We start from the raw sequence: 19,950 nt of genomic DNA on the forward strand, positions 1-19,950 counted from the left end.
CCCCCCCCCGCCCGGAAGGGCTGGAGTGGCCCACAAGGGGGAAGGAAAACCCAGAAAGAAAAATCTCCAGGGAGTCAACATAGAAGAATTTCAGGAAGGGTGGGGTGTGAGGGTGATTATCAATAGAAAACGCTAAGAAAGATACTGCCCAAATGGCATCCCCTGGCTTTGGAAATGGAGCCAGGAGAGGGATTTAATAAATCATGTAACCCAACAAACCGTGACTGGTATGTGGACAACCAAGATCCCCCGCCCCAAAAGAGTGAGTTCTCTAGAATCCCACAGTTGACTCTTGTCAAAAACATGCTCTTAGCCTAATGCGTTTCCTATGATATGTCATATTGCTCCCTCTGGCCCTGGTCTGGCAATGGTGGAAGCATGCCTGTTCTTGGGAGGGAGTGATGGGGAAAGACGGATGGCATGGCCTTGCCGTGGGTAGAGGAAAGGGACACAGTATGTAAATAATCATTTGACTGAGCAACCTATTTGCTCCTTGAGTTTCCATAATGTAGGAAGTGAAGGCTGCTGGAGCAGGTCAGGACTTTTCCCTACTTTAGGGAGGAAAGTTTTACACCCCATATTCAAGTCTAGCTGTACCACAGATTAGTTTCCAAAGGTCCTTTTTTTTTCTTTTTAATAAAGAAAAGGAATTTATTTCTTCCATTTCTGGAGACTGAGAAGTTATCTTCAACAGGGATTTGAAATTCTAAATCCTAGACTTGGAATTCAGACAATAAAGTGACTGAATTCTACTTTAGAAGCAGGAGACTTCTTGACCATAAGTCACTGGTGGGTGAGTTAGTGATGTGGTTCATACCTGGAACCATTTCTCAAATGTGTAAAAAATATTAAAAAGCTTCAATTCCTTTTCTTCTCTTTTCTTTTGTGTGTGTATGTGTGTGTGTGAGAGAGAGAGATAAAGAGAGACAGAGGGAGAGAGAGAGAGAGAGAACAAGTGTCTAAATTTGGACAAGAACGATTACAACCCTATAACAAACTAAGCTACCTGAGGTGCAGTTCTGTGTTCTGTCTGAACCTAATTCTGCTTAGCCAAACACAGATTAACAGGATCTGCACCCTGCAGGGAGCAACAGAAGCCAGGATTTGATCCAAGGAAGGACAGAAGCTCAGTTAATACCCAACAGCATCTACCTCATTTGAAAAATCCTAAGTGAAGTTCCTCACCAGAGTAGGCTTCTTCTCCACTACTCTGTCCCCTCTGCCACTTGTAATGGAAATATTAGTACATTTAGTTCTCTTGCATATTACATAATTCTGAGGAAATCTTTCTCTGACAGATTTCGGGACCAGTAACTCCTGAGACCAGTGGTGGTATGTGAGGTTCAGACTGAATAGGAAGTCTGGATGGATCCTCTGAGCGGACCAAATGTGCACACACATCAATATCGCCTGCTTTTCCACTTCATATTGATGGTGAAGACTCCAGGATCATAAAAATTTTATATCATGTATCTTTCCGAGTCAACAGGCACCTGTTATGGTTATTGCTCTTTGGGGGAAGGAGGAGTCACTTGGTGACATTTCGTACAACCATTCCAATGTAATCACAGTGACATGTTAAAATTCCTACACTCTATCAGTTACAGAGTCAGCACATCAAGAGAAGACAATGAAGTCCCTTTCACTTAAAAGCCTATGTAGTAACTAGTTCCAGTCACTGACTCTTAAAGTTTCTGGGCTGGGCAAAAAAAAGAAAAATGGTTAAGTAATCAACTAAATTTGAGAAGAGCAGGAGGAATGCAGATAACTCCCCAGGTACATTTAAGAGACATCACCCATTTGAAGCAAGGGAGTGCCGGGCAGGAAGACCCCCATTGCTATTTTTACACCATACTCTACTTTTCTCCTTCTGTTAGTCCCTGTCAAGTTTGGCCAAGTGATTACCTAGAAACTCTCTCACACACATCCACTGCTTACTTTGCTATTTTAAAGCTTTAGCTGACGGAACTTACAAGGCATGAATGTTGCATAAAGTGAAACCTCGAGGCCCCTGCCTCCTGCTCCCAGCCCAGCCAGGCTACAGGCCTCCCCTTCTGACGGCTCCTCACCTGGGAGACTGTGATGCCACACTTCTTGGCTAACTCCTCTTTGGCTTCCTCACTGGGGTAAGGGTTGCTGAGATGGGAATAGAAATATTCATTCAGGATTTCTGTCGCTTGCTTGTTGAAATTCCGTCTCTTCCGCCTTTGTAAGAAGAAAAGAAAAACAACAACAAAAAGTTCATACCAAATAAATATAAAAAGGGAGAGAATAAGATCTACCGATGAGAGAAGAAAACTTCTTTTGGAAACCTCGCGGTGTTGGGGGGTACGCATGCTTTGTGTACAGACTTTGTTTTGGGGCAGACTGACTCCAAGTTAGACACGTACCTGTCACCCAGATAGTGTGCCATGTACTCAGTAGCTGTGAATTTAATAGATGTGCGCCATCTGGGCACAAGGTGAATTAGAAAAGATTTGCCAGAAAAGGGCTGGATGCCGAAACCATCACTAAAAGCATTTGTTCAGTGTTCTCTGTGCAGCAGGTGGGAACCTGGGCACCAAAGAGCGGTGACAAGTATTTTGACAGAGTGGTGAGGCGTGTGAAGTTTCAAAATTCAGGCCTTCTTGGTTTGGAATCCTAGAGCAAATGAATAGCAGGTGGGTGGTTTGGGTTGCCTCTGTGAGCCTCTGTGAGCCTCTGTGAGCCTCTGTGAGCCTCAGCATCTTCAGCTGGAAGTGAAGAGAGTCATACTTGGCTCCCCAAGGTCAGTAAGGAAGAAACGAGGCCACACACAGACGGCCCTCGGCACCAGGCTGGACCACCACAAACGCTAGGATTTTGTGGTGACAGTTTTTCTTCCTACCAGGTTGTCGGCATGGAGCCTCACCCTTCACAGCAATGCGTTCAAGTTATTCCATTTTTACAACCAGCGAGGTAGATACGGTTTTTCATGCTACTCTATGAAAAATGGAGTTCAAAGGTCGCTCAGCTGGCATGTTACAGAGCCAAGACATTAATTCAGGCATCCCCAAATACAAAACCCAGGCCCTTTCGTCTATACAAACCGGCTCCTGGAAATTCCACAGAGACTCTGTAGCCCTAAGTTAAAAATAAGTTATCATTTTCTCCCTCTTCTGTGCCTGTGTAAATGCATGCAACATTTTTCAAAGGCATCTGGGGAAGAGGGCACAGAAATGACTGAAATTAAACCTCTGAGGGCTCGACCTCTCTCAAAAGGCAAGGAAGAAGTGGCACTTCTTAAGCAGGAACGGCTGCTAAATGGTCAAACAAAAGCCCACAGAAATCTTTTTCATATACAGGTTGCCAACAGGAAGAAAACCACTTTTTGAAGAAAAGCATTTTGCTGCCTTTAAAAAAAAAAGTGCTAATTGAACTAATTTAAAGTGAGAATCACTTTATTGCTTCCTGGAAACCAAGGCCTGCAGACAACTCAGGGAGAACAGTCCGGGCACTGCAGGCTCTCCGCCTCTGGCGGCCCTCCTTGAAGTGGTGGGGCCTTCATCTTTAAATTAGCTCTCTTAGCACTTCTGCCTTTCTTGCTTTTATTAAAAGCTTTTCCTTGTGGAAACTATTTCCAGAACATCCCTGATTCTGCCAGGATATAGGATTTCTCCATGTAGCCGACAGAAAGCACGGATGGCCCTACTAGCCAGGAAATTCAGCTAATATCGTATTTTCAGGGTCCCACTTGGATTAATTAACACAATAAAGTGCCTGATTTTACCGGATGAACACCATCTGTCCACAGGTATTAACCACATCTGTCCAGATTATGCCAAGCCCAAGTCACTCTCCCAAATCCTGCTGAATTTCTGGGTCACCCAGCATCAGAAATTGTACAGATTGGATTAAAAAGCCCAACTAAGAAGTAGGCATGTGGTAAGAGCTCTTGCATGATGGGAATTCGGGGAAGATAGCCAAGTGGCTGACTTGGTCTGCAGGCCAATCTTTAGATAACCTTTGGCTGCTGCTGCTTTGCCTAAAGACGACTGTTGTTTTAGGCCTGGGGAACTGGACCCTCAAGTCTCCCCTAATTGGGAGAGTCTCTGGTTGTTCATTCAGTTGTTTGCATTAGCATTACAGTGTATTTTTTGGGACTCTTCCAATTGAGCTCAAAGGAAGCCTCTCTGGAATGAGCTGGTGGGATGCGGATGGTGCCGCCAGCTGTTCCCGCTCACTTCTCCTCGCGCTGTGCAATCTTCCCGGGGTGGTCTCATCTATTCTGATGGACTCGCTTATCACCTCTTTCTGTAGCTGTCTCAATCCAGGGCCTTGGAAATCCTAGGATCAGGATTTTTCAAGATTTCAAGAAACAGTGAAATTAACACCTTTCTGACAATAAGGTTGTTGGAGCGAACTAAGACACCTTGGTTCCTTTGTTTTGGCTTGACCTGTTATCAGCTGGGTGGGTTCACATCTGTGATTTCAAACTACTCAGAAGCACTGATAGTTGGGTGTTTAGGTTTTTAGTTCACAATATGAGGAGCTGACTGAATATTACTGTATAAATACAGTATTTATACATGTAATATTTATACAGCATTTATGAATACAGTATTTGTACAGTAATATTCAATCAACTGTTTTGGGGACAGAAACCTCTTGAATAACAGGATCTCTGCTGAAAAGACCCATGATAGCGAGAAGTGTAGGCATCCATCACAGACATATGTTGTTAATTACCAAATCTGTAGTCGCCTGCCCTACTCCCTCTCCTAGGCCCATTTACTGCCATGTACGCCAGGCACTTTCAAATTGAGTTTCCAAAATTAGTATCACTTTTCTCCTAAATCAGCTCCATCTTCTTTGTCCCTCATGTTATTGAATACCGTCATCATAGAGATGACTCATCACATTTCCTAATTTGTTTGCTCACTCATTCCAATCTTTGAGCACCCGGCATGGGCCAGAACACGGGAGTGGGCCTCACTTTCTCCTGCTTTCTTACCTTCATCAAATGCCTGGCCTCAAAGCAAGTCCTGCCAGTCTCGCCTTTCAAATCTATTCCTTTCATCCCACCTTTGTTGTCACTGCTGATTTTTTTCTTCAAAGAGGATAGCTATGTTTACTATGATGTATTATGTATCTGGTTAAGGTGACTTTGTTAATGTCAAAATATTAAGGGGGTCCTGCTAATTTTGAAATGAGTTTGGAGGAGCCACTGCCTGTCACATGATTAGTCATTCTGGCGACTTAGCAGTTGAAACGTGGCTGGTGCAACAGAGAGCTATTTTTGAACATTTTATTTATTTAAATTTAATATTGTTTTCATTAATTTAAAATTATAGAGCCACACACCAGACAGCACAATTCTAGATCAGTGCTTTCCAGAAATAGTACCTTCTGTAGTCCTCCCAGGAAAAGAGCACACCTCTGTGGACACCATCAAAAACCTCCTGTTTTAGTCGACTCCTTAACATGTCAATGTTTATCTTTTTTTTTTTTTTGTCACCCAGGGTGCTGTGGTGTCATCATAGCTCACAGCAACCTCAAGCTCTTAGGCTCAAGTGATCCTCATGCCTCAGCCTCCCAGGTAGTTGGGCCTACAGATGCCCACCACAATGTCCAGATAGTTTTCCTATTTTTAGTAGAGACAGGGTCTCATTCTTGCTCAGGCTGGCCTTGAACTTGTGAGATCAAGGGATTCACCTGGCTTAGCCTCCCAGAGTTCTAGGATTATAGGGTGAGCCACTGTACGCAGCCCCAATGTTTTACCTTTAAATAAAAGTATTTTTTTTTTCTGGATATTTACAGAAAATGTAAGAAACATTTCATACTTATTTTTGTGTTGCATCAGGTTGAGGAGTACAGGCTTTGACAATGGTTCTTTACGTTAATTATCTCTTCTCCAATGTGGACCATCTTCAGGAGACTCGCTAGAGTGATTTTTCTAAACCACAGATCTGATCATGTCAGTAAGCATTATAAAATTGAATAATATATTAGTAGTAGTACTAATATAACACGTAATAATGGTAATGGTAATACATAACATAGTATTTAATATTGTTATGATAGCTCAATTAGCATGCAAAGTCACTATATTAAGTTTGTTTTTATATTATCTAATTTATTTCTGCTTACAGGATTATCTTCATTTTACCGATAAGAAAACTGAATCTTTGGGAGAATAAGCCACTTATCCAGGGTCACAAAGGTCATCAGGGTTGTAGCCAGAATTTGAATCCATTGCAATTTTGGAACTTAAGGGGTAATTTCTCACACTCTCCCCTACCCCTTCTTAAACAGTTCTGGGGGGGGGTTCCTGCTATTGAATAGAATAAATTCGAAAGCTTCACCGGTATAGTTAAGGTTTTTCAGTGGATCTATCCTATCCCTAGTGCCTCATTTCCCCCAATCCAGCACATGCTGTGCATAATTTCGTCTAGCCACATCATATGCTTCTGTGTTCCCCAAAGGCTCATGGCTTTCATGCTCCCGTGCCTCTCCATACCACCCTGTACGCTTCCCTCCCACGGCATCCGCCACAAGTTTACATATGTCTTCCCAACTAAACGGCAAATTCCTCGAGGGCGGGAGCCAGGTCTCACTCATATTTGAAACCCTGTGTCTAAAGTATAGTAAGCACTCAAGTAAGTAATGCTCATTGAAGTCTAATTATGTTGTTTTATTTTGCTCATGTAATTCCTTCCATTTGGCAAACATCCTGCTCCTCTGAGACTCAGTGTTGCCTGCCCTCTCCTGATCCTGCCTCCCCCTTAGATACAGTGTTAGTTGGTAGATGAATGAACTTCATGGGTAACATGTAGTGTTAGGTTTAGTTGCAAGAGTATCTTTTTGTCCCATGAGATTATGAGCTCCCTAAAAGTACAACCCACATTTACTTGCAATTTTTTGTCCTTGTTACTCCAGTGGCTAACACAGCACGTGGCAGATAGCAGGAGCTCCACTAGGTTCAGTAATTAAGTCTAAGTACAGCTCCGGTGTGCCTAGACTTTCCTGCACACCCTTTCCTCTTTCCTCTTTAATAATTCATTACAGGTAGTCCCAATCTAAACAAGAAAGTGCAGAGGCACAGTTTGAATCACTTATTTATGTTACTATTGTTATTCTCAGCAAAAGGTTAGAGTAAAATGGTTAAATTTGTTGCTTGAAAATCAATTAGAGGGTTTGTAAGTCCTCTCTCTCTAACCAAGAAAAACATTATTTATAGCTCTAATAATAAACCTCCCAGTTGTTTGGCACAATGCTTGGTGTGTAGTGTGATATGACAAACGCTGAATGAATGAACAGATGAATGCAATTTTTAAGTTATACTCTTTCCCAGCACAGTTAAGTCAATGTCAAGACATGACCTGAGTGGGAGAAACCTGGGCCCAGCACTCAGTTGAGGAGTGTAGCAGAGAGAATCCTAACATCCCAGACCTCGGTATACACACTTCCTCTTGAGAGGATGGGATGGTGAATATGATGGGACGTCACTCCTACGATTAGGCTACTAATCATCACTTTGGGTAAATGCGAGAGGAGATTCAGTTAAAGCCTTGACATGGAGAGTGCTGCCTGCTGGCTTTCAGGAAGAATGCAGTCAGCCAAGCTGCAAACTGCCTGTGAAGAAGGACGGCCTCTAGGAGCTGAGGCTCTCAGTCCCACAATTACAAAAACTGAATTTTGCCAACAACCGAAATGAGCTTGGAAGAGAACCCTGAGCCTCAGATGAGACCACAGCCTCTGCCTACAGCTTGATTACAGCTTCACTGAGACGACAGCAGACGATCCAGCTACATGATGCCCAGACCCCTGATCAACAGAAACTGTGAGATAATAACTTGGGTTGTTTGAAACTGCTCAATCTATGGTAATCTGTAACAGCACTAGGAAGCCAATACAAGGAGTGTGCGTAACAAAGTAGTAACACTCAATTCTGCATACCTATTAGATTACAAAGACTAATCCTATTACTAAGTCAAGTCCTCTTTGTATGTTATTTGTCTTCCATGAAAGTTCTTCTTTTTTTTTTTCTTTTTTTTTTTTTTGATGAGGCCCTGCCCTTCCGATGCACGGTTGAGAGTAGCATGTGAATACAGCAGTGAGTAACGTCTTTCTTACTGAGGTTTGCTTAGCTATCTCTCCAAATCATAGTCAGGGGCCCTGGAGGCACTGATGGGTATTCCCCAATCACTAAGTTCAGCAAACATTTATATTTGAGCTGGAAAAGCCACTTGCTGAGCCTTAGGCTGGCATTGGGGTTATGTTATTTCACTGGTAATAAATCTACCCCCCAAATAAAATGATAACAATCATGACAATAGGGTCATTATTTTAATTTTGAATCTTGGCTCAAAACTAAAAAGAGGCAATGATTCAAAGGTTGTAACCAGAGCAAGAAAAAGACCCTGTCTGCACGTGATTGTCCTGGTGCCAAGTGGAACAATCTAGGCAGAGGCCGAGGGAAGGGAAAGAAACCGTGGACAAAGCTCACCGAGTTTTGTGTCTTTTCGAGTCTGACCTTCAACGGGGCAGAGGAAAATCACTGCAAGAAGATGGCCAAGGAGACAATGATTTTGCTCCTCCCTTCTCTCCGATTTCTTTCTTGCAAAGAACCCAGTCTGCACCCAACTTTTCTTTTTTTTCATTATCTGCCAACACAAATACCAACTCCAGCATCTTAACTAGGGAGTTGCCATGGGGATGTAAGTAACACATGCAGTGTGGCAGCGGCTGCAGCGCAGAGGAAGGACCCAGACACAGGCCACCAGGTGCCAGCACTTTGCCCATCGGGCTACAATAAAGAAGCCAGGCTGGCAGCGGGCCACAGGCAAGGGGGTGCCCAGAAAGTCTTGCTTTAGGTGACCAGCCTGCTCCCACTCCATCACTACGCCCAGCTGGGAAAAACTGTCTTCATTTCTACCTTCTCTTGACTTACTCTATGAAATTCTATCAGCCCAGAGACACATTTTGCTGGTGTTCCCTGTTCTTATTCTGTATTCCATACAATCCAAAACACACTGAATAAAAGACACATTAGGAGAAGATGCTAGGCAGATGGTAAAGACCACAGATGTGAAGAGTGAGAGAAGAAAAATGCAGGTAGGAGAGGTGAATGAAACAGGATGTCCAGGGTGGAAAGTTTCGAGAGGAATGGCAAACGTGTCTGTCCGCCTGGAAACCTCTGGATGATAATACGGCAAGCTGACCCTGACACGGCTAGCCTTCTAGTCATAAAAATCAGAGACTGGGAGTATTTTTGGACATGGAAATGTGAATGATGATACCTGAATTCAAAGATGACTAATTTAAGATAAACTATAGATCACAAATCATACCCACACACTCGTATTTGCTAGATCAATTATCAAAATCTCTCCTAGACAGTAGATAGAAGACAAGATTACCACCATTTTGCAAGCTGGACAACAGAAGCAAAAGGAGTCACAGGGATCCATGTAAATCCACTGGTCTACAGAGTAAGGGAACCAAGGACTCACTCTTTCTTCTCTGTTCTTAATTCATATCTTTTTCTAAAGGACCTTTTATCCATGCTTTTTTTCCCCCCCAGGGGAAAGTGCGAACCCAGTCCCCTATTACTACAAAACTCGTGATTTGGGGGAAATCACAGGGGTCAGCACATCCGAAGTGCAATGGATAAGCCTTACCCTGGGAAAACCACCTTTGCGATCATGGTCTCTCCCCTGCCAGGTAAGTATTATCCACACTTTTTCAACTGTATGCTCTAAACTCATAATAAGGATATGAACGGCAATGGCAGACAGAAAACATCAGATTCACTGGACCCATTTTAGTCCAGCTCCTTGCCCCTCTAAGACGAAACTATCATGTCGTACTCATCTCCGTACTCCTAAAACTTAGCCGAGAGGGTGGTGCATGGTAATTTGTTAATAAATATTTCTTGAATTGAACTAAGTGTGATCTCTGCCTTATACAGGGTAGAAAAGATCCCGAATTTCAAGCAAATGGAATTGACTTTCTTGGAGAAAGTATGTCACTACAGAATATGAGGAAAATGACTGCAGGCCCACAGTTATGAGATGCACAGAGAGGTAGTCAGTGCTATGAACACAGAACAGCCCGGCCTATTCTCTCAATGGAACTAAGGCCTCCTTTCTGCCCACCCAGAGGAAGGAGCAATGGAAGTAAACATCGGCCCGTACAAACAAGTATTTTCCTGGCACGTTACGAAACCAACAGCCTCACCAGTCTAAGGCCCTCCTTTACCAGGCCTGAGAACGGTGCTCAGCCTACCGTCTGGCTCAGCATGGATAGGGAAGAGGCAGCATCTGGAGAGCACTGGCAGTCGCCCCTCACCCCGCAGGTGACTCACCGTGCGTCCAGAAACCGGGAACGCAGGATCATGACGGCCTCGCACGTGCTCTGCTTGAGCTGCATCTGGATGGAGCTGAACTTGCGGTGGATGATGCTCACCATCCGCTCGATCTCCTTCGGGGAGATGGGCCGGGTCCGGCTCTGCTCCCGCAGCAGATTCATCACGTGAGTGGTGAACTCGTTGCATGCCTGGAACGGCAGGACAACACACACAGGGTGGCTCAGGGCCCAGGCTCGGCATGCATCAGGGGCGTGAGGCTTGGAGGGCTTTTCTGGAGACTCGGGCAAATAAAGAAAACTAGGAGAGTTTGTGGGCTTTTTTCATATAAGAGGGATGGAACAAATGACGGCCTGCAGATTCCCATCCGCCCTGGTGGTTCTAAGTTTTGGCTGTAACACTGATTTCTTTAAGAGAAAAAACAAATCTTCATCATTTTGTTCTTAATTGTTTTTTTTTCATGGTTTTACTACAGTGAAAGGTAAGAATATGTCTCCTAGTATAAAATATACTTCATCTCCCTTTGTCCCCAAACTCACAGCCAAAGAGTTTGGAATCAAATATGCCACGAAAGTTCTGCCTCGCTCATCTCACTAACCGAGGCATAAGAGAGCTCCCAAATCTCCCATTTTGGGATTCATAAAGAGCCAAGAGAATGTAAGTGGGATCATGGAATTTAAAGCTTCAGTGACTCTTCTGGGAAGTTTCTCATCAATCTATTCCTACTCCTACTTTTATCCTAAGAACCCCTCCTGTGCTGGCCTTCTGGAGAGCCACTGTGTCTATAAGACAATCTGTCTCCAAGGGCCTTCGAGAAACACCTTCAAAACACGATTTAGACAAGTCCTGCCAGGAAGGAAAACCCCCAGCTCTGGAGGCAAAGTTGAGGATCACATTTCCCCTCCTCCATATTTTATAGGTGGGACGACTGTGGCCCAGAGCAAACAAGAAGAGGCAGAGGCACAGGCTAAACCCTTCCCATTCCAGGCCAGGACCTCGCATCCTTTCCCAGAACCTAAACTTGGTCCTCTAAACACTCCCGCCTTCTGGTTTAGTCACTAAGCATCTGCAGCCTGGTTTCCTTAGCTGGGCATTCAACAAAACATCTATGCACAAATCAGATAGCTCACACTGATGCTGTAAAACTGTATCAGACCTGTGATAACAAAAGCAAAAGGATGTATGGAGAGTTGAAGGACTAAGGCCTCCAACCCTATCAGCAGAAACACACTCATCGTGGGTAATACTGCATGGCTGCTGTTTCTCTGGCATACAGCCCTTTACATGCACCTTCAACGTGCAGTATCAATAACAGCAGCACACATTACTGATTCTTTAGCTAAGAAACCCTTGGAGGTTGGTCAGACTAAGATATGTAGCAGATGCTTCCACTCGTCAGGTTCAAACTGGCAGAAGGGAGGTCTGGTGGGTGACCCTGCTCCCTGTGTACTTGGGCAAATCCTTTCACCACCCAGTGCCTCGTTTTATTCACCTAATCATTCCTAACCCTTCAGCAGGGCTAACGGTATCCACACTCTTCTGCTGAGGCCTGTGGATGGAGCAAATGGCTCCCATGAACCCAGCAAAGCAGGCTGATTGACAGACCCCTGTAGACTCTGCCTCTGGGACTGGTTTAGCTGTGGGACCCTTGAAAGTGACTCAATTTACCCATTCCTCATTTTCCTTATTTGTAAACCAGAGATGAGAAAACCCACCTCAAGGGTGTAGTGAGGATTACACACCTTCCTGTATGTGTGTCTGGCCCTACAAATGTGGGTCCCAATTATGTCTTCAAATTATAGATAAACTCAGAAAGCCAACCTAGTGGGCTATGTGGACAATTGGGTAAACTTCTCTGGGCTCCAGTTTCCCTCTTGGTGAAAATACTTCCCTTCTATTCCATAGGCAGAAGACAAACCCAGAGAAGACAGGTCTATATAGCCCTTTGCCCTCCACTCAGAAGAGGGCTATATAATCCCAAGATCTGTGTTAGGGGTTTATTCTCTATTCAACCCCAGCCTTGGGAACGGTACCACAAAGACAGGGAGATAAAACCTGGCAGTGAGTTGGCTGAAATTCTGGGGCCACAGGAGGGAGAGCGGAAGGTCAGGCATGCAGCAAGCATCCCAGTCATCTTTGCAGGGAAACACAACCTCCCAGAGGGACGCAGTTTCCCCGCCCTTTCTGGACTCACAGGGAGGAGGGGAGGGATGTGAGGAGGGACTGTCAAGGGCACCAGCTCTCAGCTGGGAAGCCACAGCGCTCGGATCATAATAATGTGCTTCATTACAGTGAATAAAAATACTCACAATATCTGATGTTTATTCAGGGCATTTTTTCCCGGGGCCCTTTCTGCTCTGCAATAAACAGACAGTGGAGTCTTTTCACCCACTGCTGAGGTGGAGCAAAGCAGCTGCTCCACAGCTGCTCTGGAACACACAGCAGAGAGCAGAGTTCCAAGTCCGTGAGACGGACAGAACATACTGATTCGGATTCTCCCAGTATCTGAGCTGCCCGTACTGCACCCTCACTTCCTCCCAGCATGGGACCTGCAGAAGCCGGGCTGTTTCGTTAGGCCAGGCTTTCTCAAGGCAACAGTTATGTGACTATTATCACTAATGAAATAAAATTCTCACAGACTGGAGGTTTCCGTCGCAGGGAGATTCTGCTACGGACTGACATACAGAGAGCCACTTATTGGATGGAGCTCAAGGCAGAGGGATTTCGAAAAGGAGACTTTCCAAGGCAAGGGTGTTGCTGGAAGCAGAGACCTAGGGAAATCTTCTCTAAAAAATCTTGCAGAAGGTTTCTGTCCTATACTTTATGTAAACCATCTTCCTCCTTAACTCTTTCAAAAACATGGATTGGGTTGAAATCCAAGGATGAGACTGGATTTGGCTGCCTTAGCTCATCAACGAAGGTAACTGGGATCGTAGAGCTCTCTTAGCTGTGAACTTGAATTAACCCAGTGCAGTTAGGAATTAGAGATTTAGTCCTATCAGTGCCCCAAGAGCATTATTTGCAAAAGCAGAACCCTGCAAAACTAGAAGAGGATCATTTTTTTTTTTTAGTAGACCTTGGAATAAAATTTAGGTTTCTAAAACATCACAGTTTCATCTATTTGAATCTGCCTCCTGCAATCCCTTAGCTACCATAAGATCTGCTGGAAAAGGGTTTTACCAACCCCATTTAATGAATAAAAACAATTTTCTTCTTTTCTTTCTAAGGAAAGTTTCTAGAAATCTTCATGTATTAACCTCAGGGTGAAACAATGGCTGATTCGGGTAGTTTTGTTTTTTTTTTTTTTTTTTGAGGGTAGGGGTGAAGGGAGCTATGATAGCTAATTATTGTGTGCCTACCTGCCACCCCCATACCTGAAGATAAAACTAAACAAAAAACGACAGGATCAACTGTTAACTAATCAATTTGGTAATTTCATATAGACACTGCTAAAATAAAGAGTGACATTTTTGCTTGACCAGGATTTTCTATTTTTAAAAAAAGCCCCCATGAGGAATTGTTACAGAAAAATGAAGAAGATATATCTCTCAGACACACTAGCTAGAAGGTTAATAGCATAATTTCCCTACAATCTGCTATTTACTATAATTAACAACACAACTAATATTAATATGTGATTAAGCATGCAGAGGGTGTTAAGCAGTGTTCACTTCTTAACCAGAAAATGCTCATGTAAATAAGAAAATGGTGTCTCAGTTCTTTTTAAAAATAAATGGATGACTACTGCAACTACTAGATTTATAGCATTTGCTATGTACTGACAAAGCTTTTCCTTAAGTTCCCAATTTTTAACATCTTTATTATTTATAATAGATAGGTACCCATGATAATTTTCAGAAACAAACATTTTTATCACTAGCTTCTTTCAGGTGCCAGCAATCTCGTGCAGGGAAGTAACAGAGGACAAGCTGGTTACCTCGGTATCTGCAGATACACACACCCTCTTCTAATTAAAGGGGTCAGGCATAGTTCCAATCAGAGCCCTTGGGCTAAAGGTCAAACTCCAGATTCTAGGGTAATGCGTCTCCCTCCTTGGATGTGTGATCTCAGATGTATCTTAACCTCTTTGATCTCCATTTCCTCACCTGTACCAAATGGAGATGATGACATTACCTGTCCTGGGTACCCCACAAAACTGCCTTGAGGAACAACTGCAATCATGTCAGCCCAAGTGTTTCGTAAGTGGTAACATGCTCCTGCAGTGTCCTATCGCTGTCGGAGTTTGCACTCATTTTGGAGGAGGATGGAAGAATGATGCGGGGTGGGGGGGGGTGAATCAAGAAAACAGTCAGTTCTTCCATGTTGCTGGCAACTTGGGCAACATCTATCCCATTTACGGGTTTAGTAGAGGGAGCCACACTCTGGGCTCTTCTGCTGCCTTTGTGTTTGGCACAAGTCACCCTGGGTGACAGGTCTGGGCAGGCTGTTCTGCCAGAGGCCAGGCTTCCAGGGTGAAGGTGAAGTAGGAAGAGCTCTGAGTAGGAAGAACCCCAGAGGCCAGAAAGAGGTGGTTATAGGAAATGTCCCCACCTGTCTTCCAAGTCATCTCATTAGGTGAGGGCAGCCTCCAAAGACTAACACGATGGGACACGGTCATGGGTCAGTCAGTCGTCTGAGCTCAGCACCTCCACCGATCTGGGGAAATGTCTGTGAGGGCCAATTCTGTGGCAAGAACATTTGCTCTTTCCCAAGAAGGTGGGAGACACTGAGTCCAGGTCCTAACACACTTGCTTTTATTTTTCCCCCTTTTTACCCTCCCTCCACCTTGTTGGATGGTTGAATTTCACCACGCTTGGCTTCAAGCTTCATAAAAATTTTTGTTTGTTTGCCACATAAAAGAGGATTTTGTAAATCTCCTGTTTAAAGGTAGATAGGTGCGCAATGATAAAATTTTCTTCCCTTTAAATTTAAAAATGCCTCTTTCTATTTTAAAATTTACATTTTCTATTAAGTTTACATTTGCCTTCTACCCAGACAGTTGTAAGTGGACTGTACAGGGCCTTCTACCTTTTGCTTTCTCTCCCTCTTTTTGGGCTCTTAAGAAAAGGAAAGAAAAAGCTAGTCATTCAATGACAGTAAGTTACTGTAGAACTTGAGTACAATGCCATCCAAAGAGGCGACAACACATGTATCAGCTAAATGACGAGAACAATGACTGATGTCAAAGGACTCTTAATAAGGTAGCATTACTCAGACTGGCCAGCGGAAACGGTATTGATATATAAATAGGGGTACGTTTGTGGGGTGGAGTGGGGTGAGGCGGGGAGGGTTCTCTGACAGAGAGAAGCTCTATCCCAGTGAGAACACCTTACATTCATGTAGTCCTTTGTAATTAAACACCTTTCCTACCCTTTCCTTTGCATGATTTTAATGGTCCTTCACATCTTTGACTCCAAATCCATAGCTCTCTGCCATCCATCCTGAGCTCTGGGCGTATAGTAAGCAGACCATGGGTTCTGCAGATTGTGAGCACAGTGCCTGGATGGGAATCCAAGCCTGTCGCGTTCCTGGGGTCTCCTGAAATCTTTTATGCTTCTTAGAGACTGAGGCGCACCTCTCATTGCACACCACATACAAAAAGGGGCAAGTGTTTGTCCGTGAACTGAGTCTAGTCACAGTGAAGGACTTTAAGGTCAGGTTCTACTGTCCTTTCCCATAGGATTCTATGATCATCCAGGAAAAGAGTAATCATCCCACATAAAGAACAAACAAGGACCAGAAAACGCCTCCCACCTGCCTGCAGCTTAGGTGGTGACTGTGCTTTTGACCTCTAGCACCCTGACCAGCCCTGGTACTGCCCATCACGGGCAAATGTTCCCGACTTCCAGGTATTACTCATTCCTGGTGTGTGAATGGAATATATATCTTTTTATATCTTTTGAAATCCTCATTTACAACTACATTTTTGAATGCCTTCATCTCCATATAATGCCTAGACTTTTAAGAGCTGAGACCAGCACTTGGTGGGCACAGGTTTGACCAGGGGCCGTGCAGTTGGCAGGTGACGCTATGACAAGAATCCACCAGGTGGGAAAGGCCGACTGCTCGGTCTCTGCCAGCCCGGGAGGTGTGCGATGTCTCCGCCCTTTCCTAAAGGGCTGGGTGCTGAGCCCGGAGTTGGTGGCTACCTGCTCGTATTTCTCCAGCTCTGTGTGGTAGATCTGTCTGATCTGGGAGAGTTTGGCTCTGTAATCGGAATGCTCCACGGAGTTGTCGGAACCTGCTCCTCCGGAAGCCGCCGCTGCCGCCGCGGCCGCAGCCGACCCTCCGCCCTTCTCGGGGCCCGCCACCCCTTCCGCTAACAGCATGTTGTCCAGGCGCATCAGCTGGGGGTCAGTGGGCTCCTCTTCCTGGGCTCCTCGGATACTCAAAACTACGGAAAGAAGACAGAGGGAAAGAGCAATGTTAACAGCCACCCAAAGGCGAAAATGTAAAACAAAACCAAAAAACAGCTGGGTTATTTGGCTATACACGCCGCCTCCACATCACTTGCAAGGTGGCACTTGAGGGAAAGTGGAAGGGCTGCTGGGCGGCAGCTGTGGCTTGAAAGAGTAGGGTGCCGGCCTCATATACCGGAGGTGGCACGTTCAAACCCAGCCCCGGCAAAAACTGCAAAAAAAAAAAAAAAAAAAGGGAAGGGCTGCCGAATGGGAGGAGCTGGGAGGCTAGGAACATGGAAGGAGCAAAGTGCCTTGTTCCAGAATGATATTCCATCTATATGAGGCCAAGGAACTCGTTGGATTTATAGACAGAAAGTGGAACAAGGAGTGCCAGGGCTGGGGGAGACAGGAATGGGAAGTTGGTGTTGAACAGGTACAGAGTTTCATTCTGGGAAGATGGGGGTGTTTTCTAGATGAATGGCGGCGATGGCTATTGCACAATCATGTGAATGTACTTAATGCCTTCGAACTGTCCACTCCAAAGTAGTTATAAAGTGGTGAGCTTTATAGTTAGGCATGCTTTTACTATAAGAAAAAATTTCAGACCATAAAAAGTTAATTATAATAATGTAATTTTTACTTTTGCCCTCCACACTATTGATTTCATTTTAAATAAAAGCATTTCCTATTTTATTCCTAATATTTGATTCCTGGAAATTTGTGGTTTTATACTCATTGACTTTCTCTGTAATATCTGATCGATGTGAATTTTCATTTCCAAAATAACCTAATCTAAGTAAATCCAGGAAATGTGCAGTGGAATCTTAAGACCTTTCCGCTGGACTAGCTGAGCATGGAGATAAGTCTAACATACGACAGTAAGAAGACAAGTGGCCTGGAGTAGTGACATCTGGTTCCAAAAAATTGAGATCTCGCTGTTCCAGATGATCAGGATTCCGCCCTGCTGAAAACAAGGGTGAGGCCCTTTTCACAAGGTGTGTCGGGGACACAGGGAGGAAAGTGCTCTGATATTACAGGGGACGGAATCTCTATCAATGAGATGGCTGCTTTTTATTGAAACACCAGGGACAGTGGTGGTGATTCGGACGGAAAGAGATGAAATGATTTAGTAAACCAGCAGAAGAGCCAGACAGCCTTTTTTACTACCCCATTCACATAACCTGCCATAAAATAAATCACTCATCTGAATCCTGTTTAGTTGTCAGCAGTCAAGTCTTTGTTAAGAGGGAACATGAAAAGTATTTTCAATGTTTAAAAAAAGTGAACACAATTTTGGGGTAGGGTAGGAGAGAAGTGGTTCAAGGAAGAGAAGGGGTCCAGCGTTCATTTACACTCTGGGGATGGCGGTGGCAGGGTCTAAGTTCCCCAGTGGATGTACAAGCACCAGAGAATCCAGAGCTGTCTTAGGGCAGGGTGTGGCCGGCGATCCCTGTTCCAGGTGTAACCTGAGCCCCAGCAGGGCAGCCCCCGTGAGTCCTGACAGGGAAGGTGGGTGTGAGCTCAATACCCGAGCACATGTAGAGGCTGAGGACCTTGCATCATGCATGTAATAATACCAGCATAGCTGCTGGCTGTGCCCACACGCTCCTGGCTCCCAACAGGAACAACAAGAACCAACCCTGCAAGTTGTTCAGAAAGAAACGTCAATTCCTTTGCCAAACGGAAAGCTATCTCTTGGCTCTCATGAAACATGAGATAGTCAGGTGGACTGTCCAGCCGCATAGACTGGTGGTGGCACTTAGGAACAAAGAAGATAAAAGATACAGAGGAAAGACTCATGCTCCTTGATGAAGTCAGAAAGGATGAGAGAAAAGGAGAAAGGGAGGAGGAGGAGAAAAAGAGAAGGAAGAAAAGAAGGATGTTAGCACCTGGACACAAACCATAACACCTTGGTGCCATCCTCCCTTCTCAAGCATCAATTTTCAGTATTCTGCTGCCCCCAAATAAAATTGCTATAGTGAGGATGGCACAGGTCAGAGGATCACTGAGATTCTTTATGTAGCCTTTTTTTTTTTTTTAAGAAATACTTTTTTTATATGCTCAGGAGACTGGGAAACATCCCCTTTGGTTGATCTCTGAATAGTACTCACATTCACTGTTGTTTGAATTTATTCACTTAAATCTCAAAAAGTCCTCTGGAGAACGTATCACCACTAATACAGGTTTCCTTAAGAAAGTAACTGAACACTACAACCCCTTCCTGAACACCAGGCCCTCAAGGATGGATCTGCCCATCCAAGCCCCTGGCATCAGGCCCAGCTGCAACTCCCTCTTCACCTCTCTGGCGGGGGGTTGTGGGGTTTGTGGCTATTTCTCTTTATTTGGTAAATTGCAATTGCTTTATAGGCAAAGCTATACATGGGTCATTTACCAATTAAAAAAATCATCTCCAAGCCATTAATAAACAAATATAATTGTTATCACTTTAGTCTGATCATTCAAAAAACTGTGCTGAGGCAAAATACAACTCTGTCATCCACTCTACTGAATCTCATGTCCAATACATTCCCTTCAGAAGAGGATGGAAGCCCACCTCCCCCCCCCCCCAGTGGCCGACAGGAAAGTTCAACACTTCTGCCAGGCAATTATGCCTTCAAGACAGCCCTCCTGGTTGGTTACTCCCTAGAAGATTCCTCTCACATGTGGCAGGACACTGAAAGACGTCATGATGGTTTCTGCTATCAACAACATTAGCAAAGCCAAAGAATAGCCTCTGCTTAACTGTCAGGTCTCACCAGGGCGAGTGTAGGCACTGCCTAGCTGGGGTGATATCAAACACCCACCTCTTCAGCAGCAAGGAGCCTAGACATGCCTGTTGAATCCCTTGGCCTAGAGCTCCGGCAATCTCAGTTGAGAGAAGGTAGAGGTTAAGAGATAAGCAGACACAGCCCAGAGCTTTGGTCCTAGTCCCTTAGATGCTGTTTCGGTGATCATGAGCACATCACTTCTGTTCTTTCCCATATGCCTAATATTTCCCTCTGAGAATATTTTCTCCTTCCTGCCGACTCAGTCTCATGCCTCTGCTCCACTTTTTCCTTACACACTCAACGGGAGGCACAAATTATTCCACACCAACTCTGCACACCTACCTAATTAATATTTTGCTTGGCCTTGACACCTTACCGGTTTTAAATAAAATAAGACAGGAAACTGTGAAGGCTGTCAGAAGACACAGAGAGAGAATACACAGGGCGCCCCTAC

The 19,950-nt window shown here is 44.5% G+C and overlaps 1 protein-coding gene and 1 pseudogene across 2 annotated transcripts in view; both read right to left on the minus strand.

Annotated features, from left to right (window-relative positions):
• Positions 1-19,950, minus strand: part of PBX1 (PBX homeobox 1) — a 271,030-nt gene that overhangs the window by 37,091 nt on the left and 213,989 nt on the right. For both annotated transcript variants that reach the window (XM_012802710.2, XM_003785751.3), the window contains exons 3-5: positions 16,477-16,721; positions 10,328-10,518; positions 2,070-2,205 (exon numbers count right to left, since the gene is read on the minus strand). In XM_012802710.2, coding sequence (XP_012658164.1) covers positions 2,070-2,205; positions 10,328-10,518; positions 16,477-16,721 — 572 coding nt within the window. The remainder of the gene's footprint in view (positions 1-2,069; positions 2,206-10,327; positions 10,519-16,476; positions 16,722-19,950) is intronic.
• On the minus strand, positions 9,542-9,692 carry LOC111723849 (annotated as a pseudogene).

The sequence above is a fragment of the Otolemur garnettii genome, unplaced genomic scaffold (assembly GCF_000181295.1).
Source record: "Otolemur garnettii isolate 467f Iridium unplaced genomic scaffold, OtoGar3 scaffold00016, whole genome shotgun sequence".
Lineage (NCBI taxonomy): Eukaryota > Metazoa > Chordata > Mammalia > Primates > Galagidae > Otolemur > Otolemur garnettii.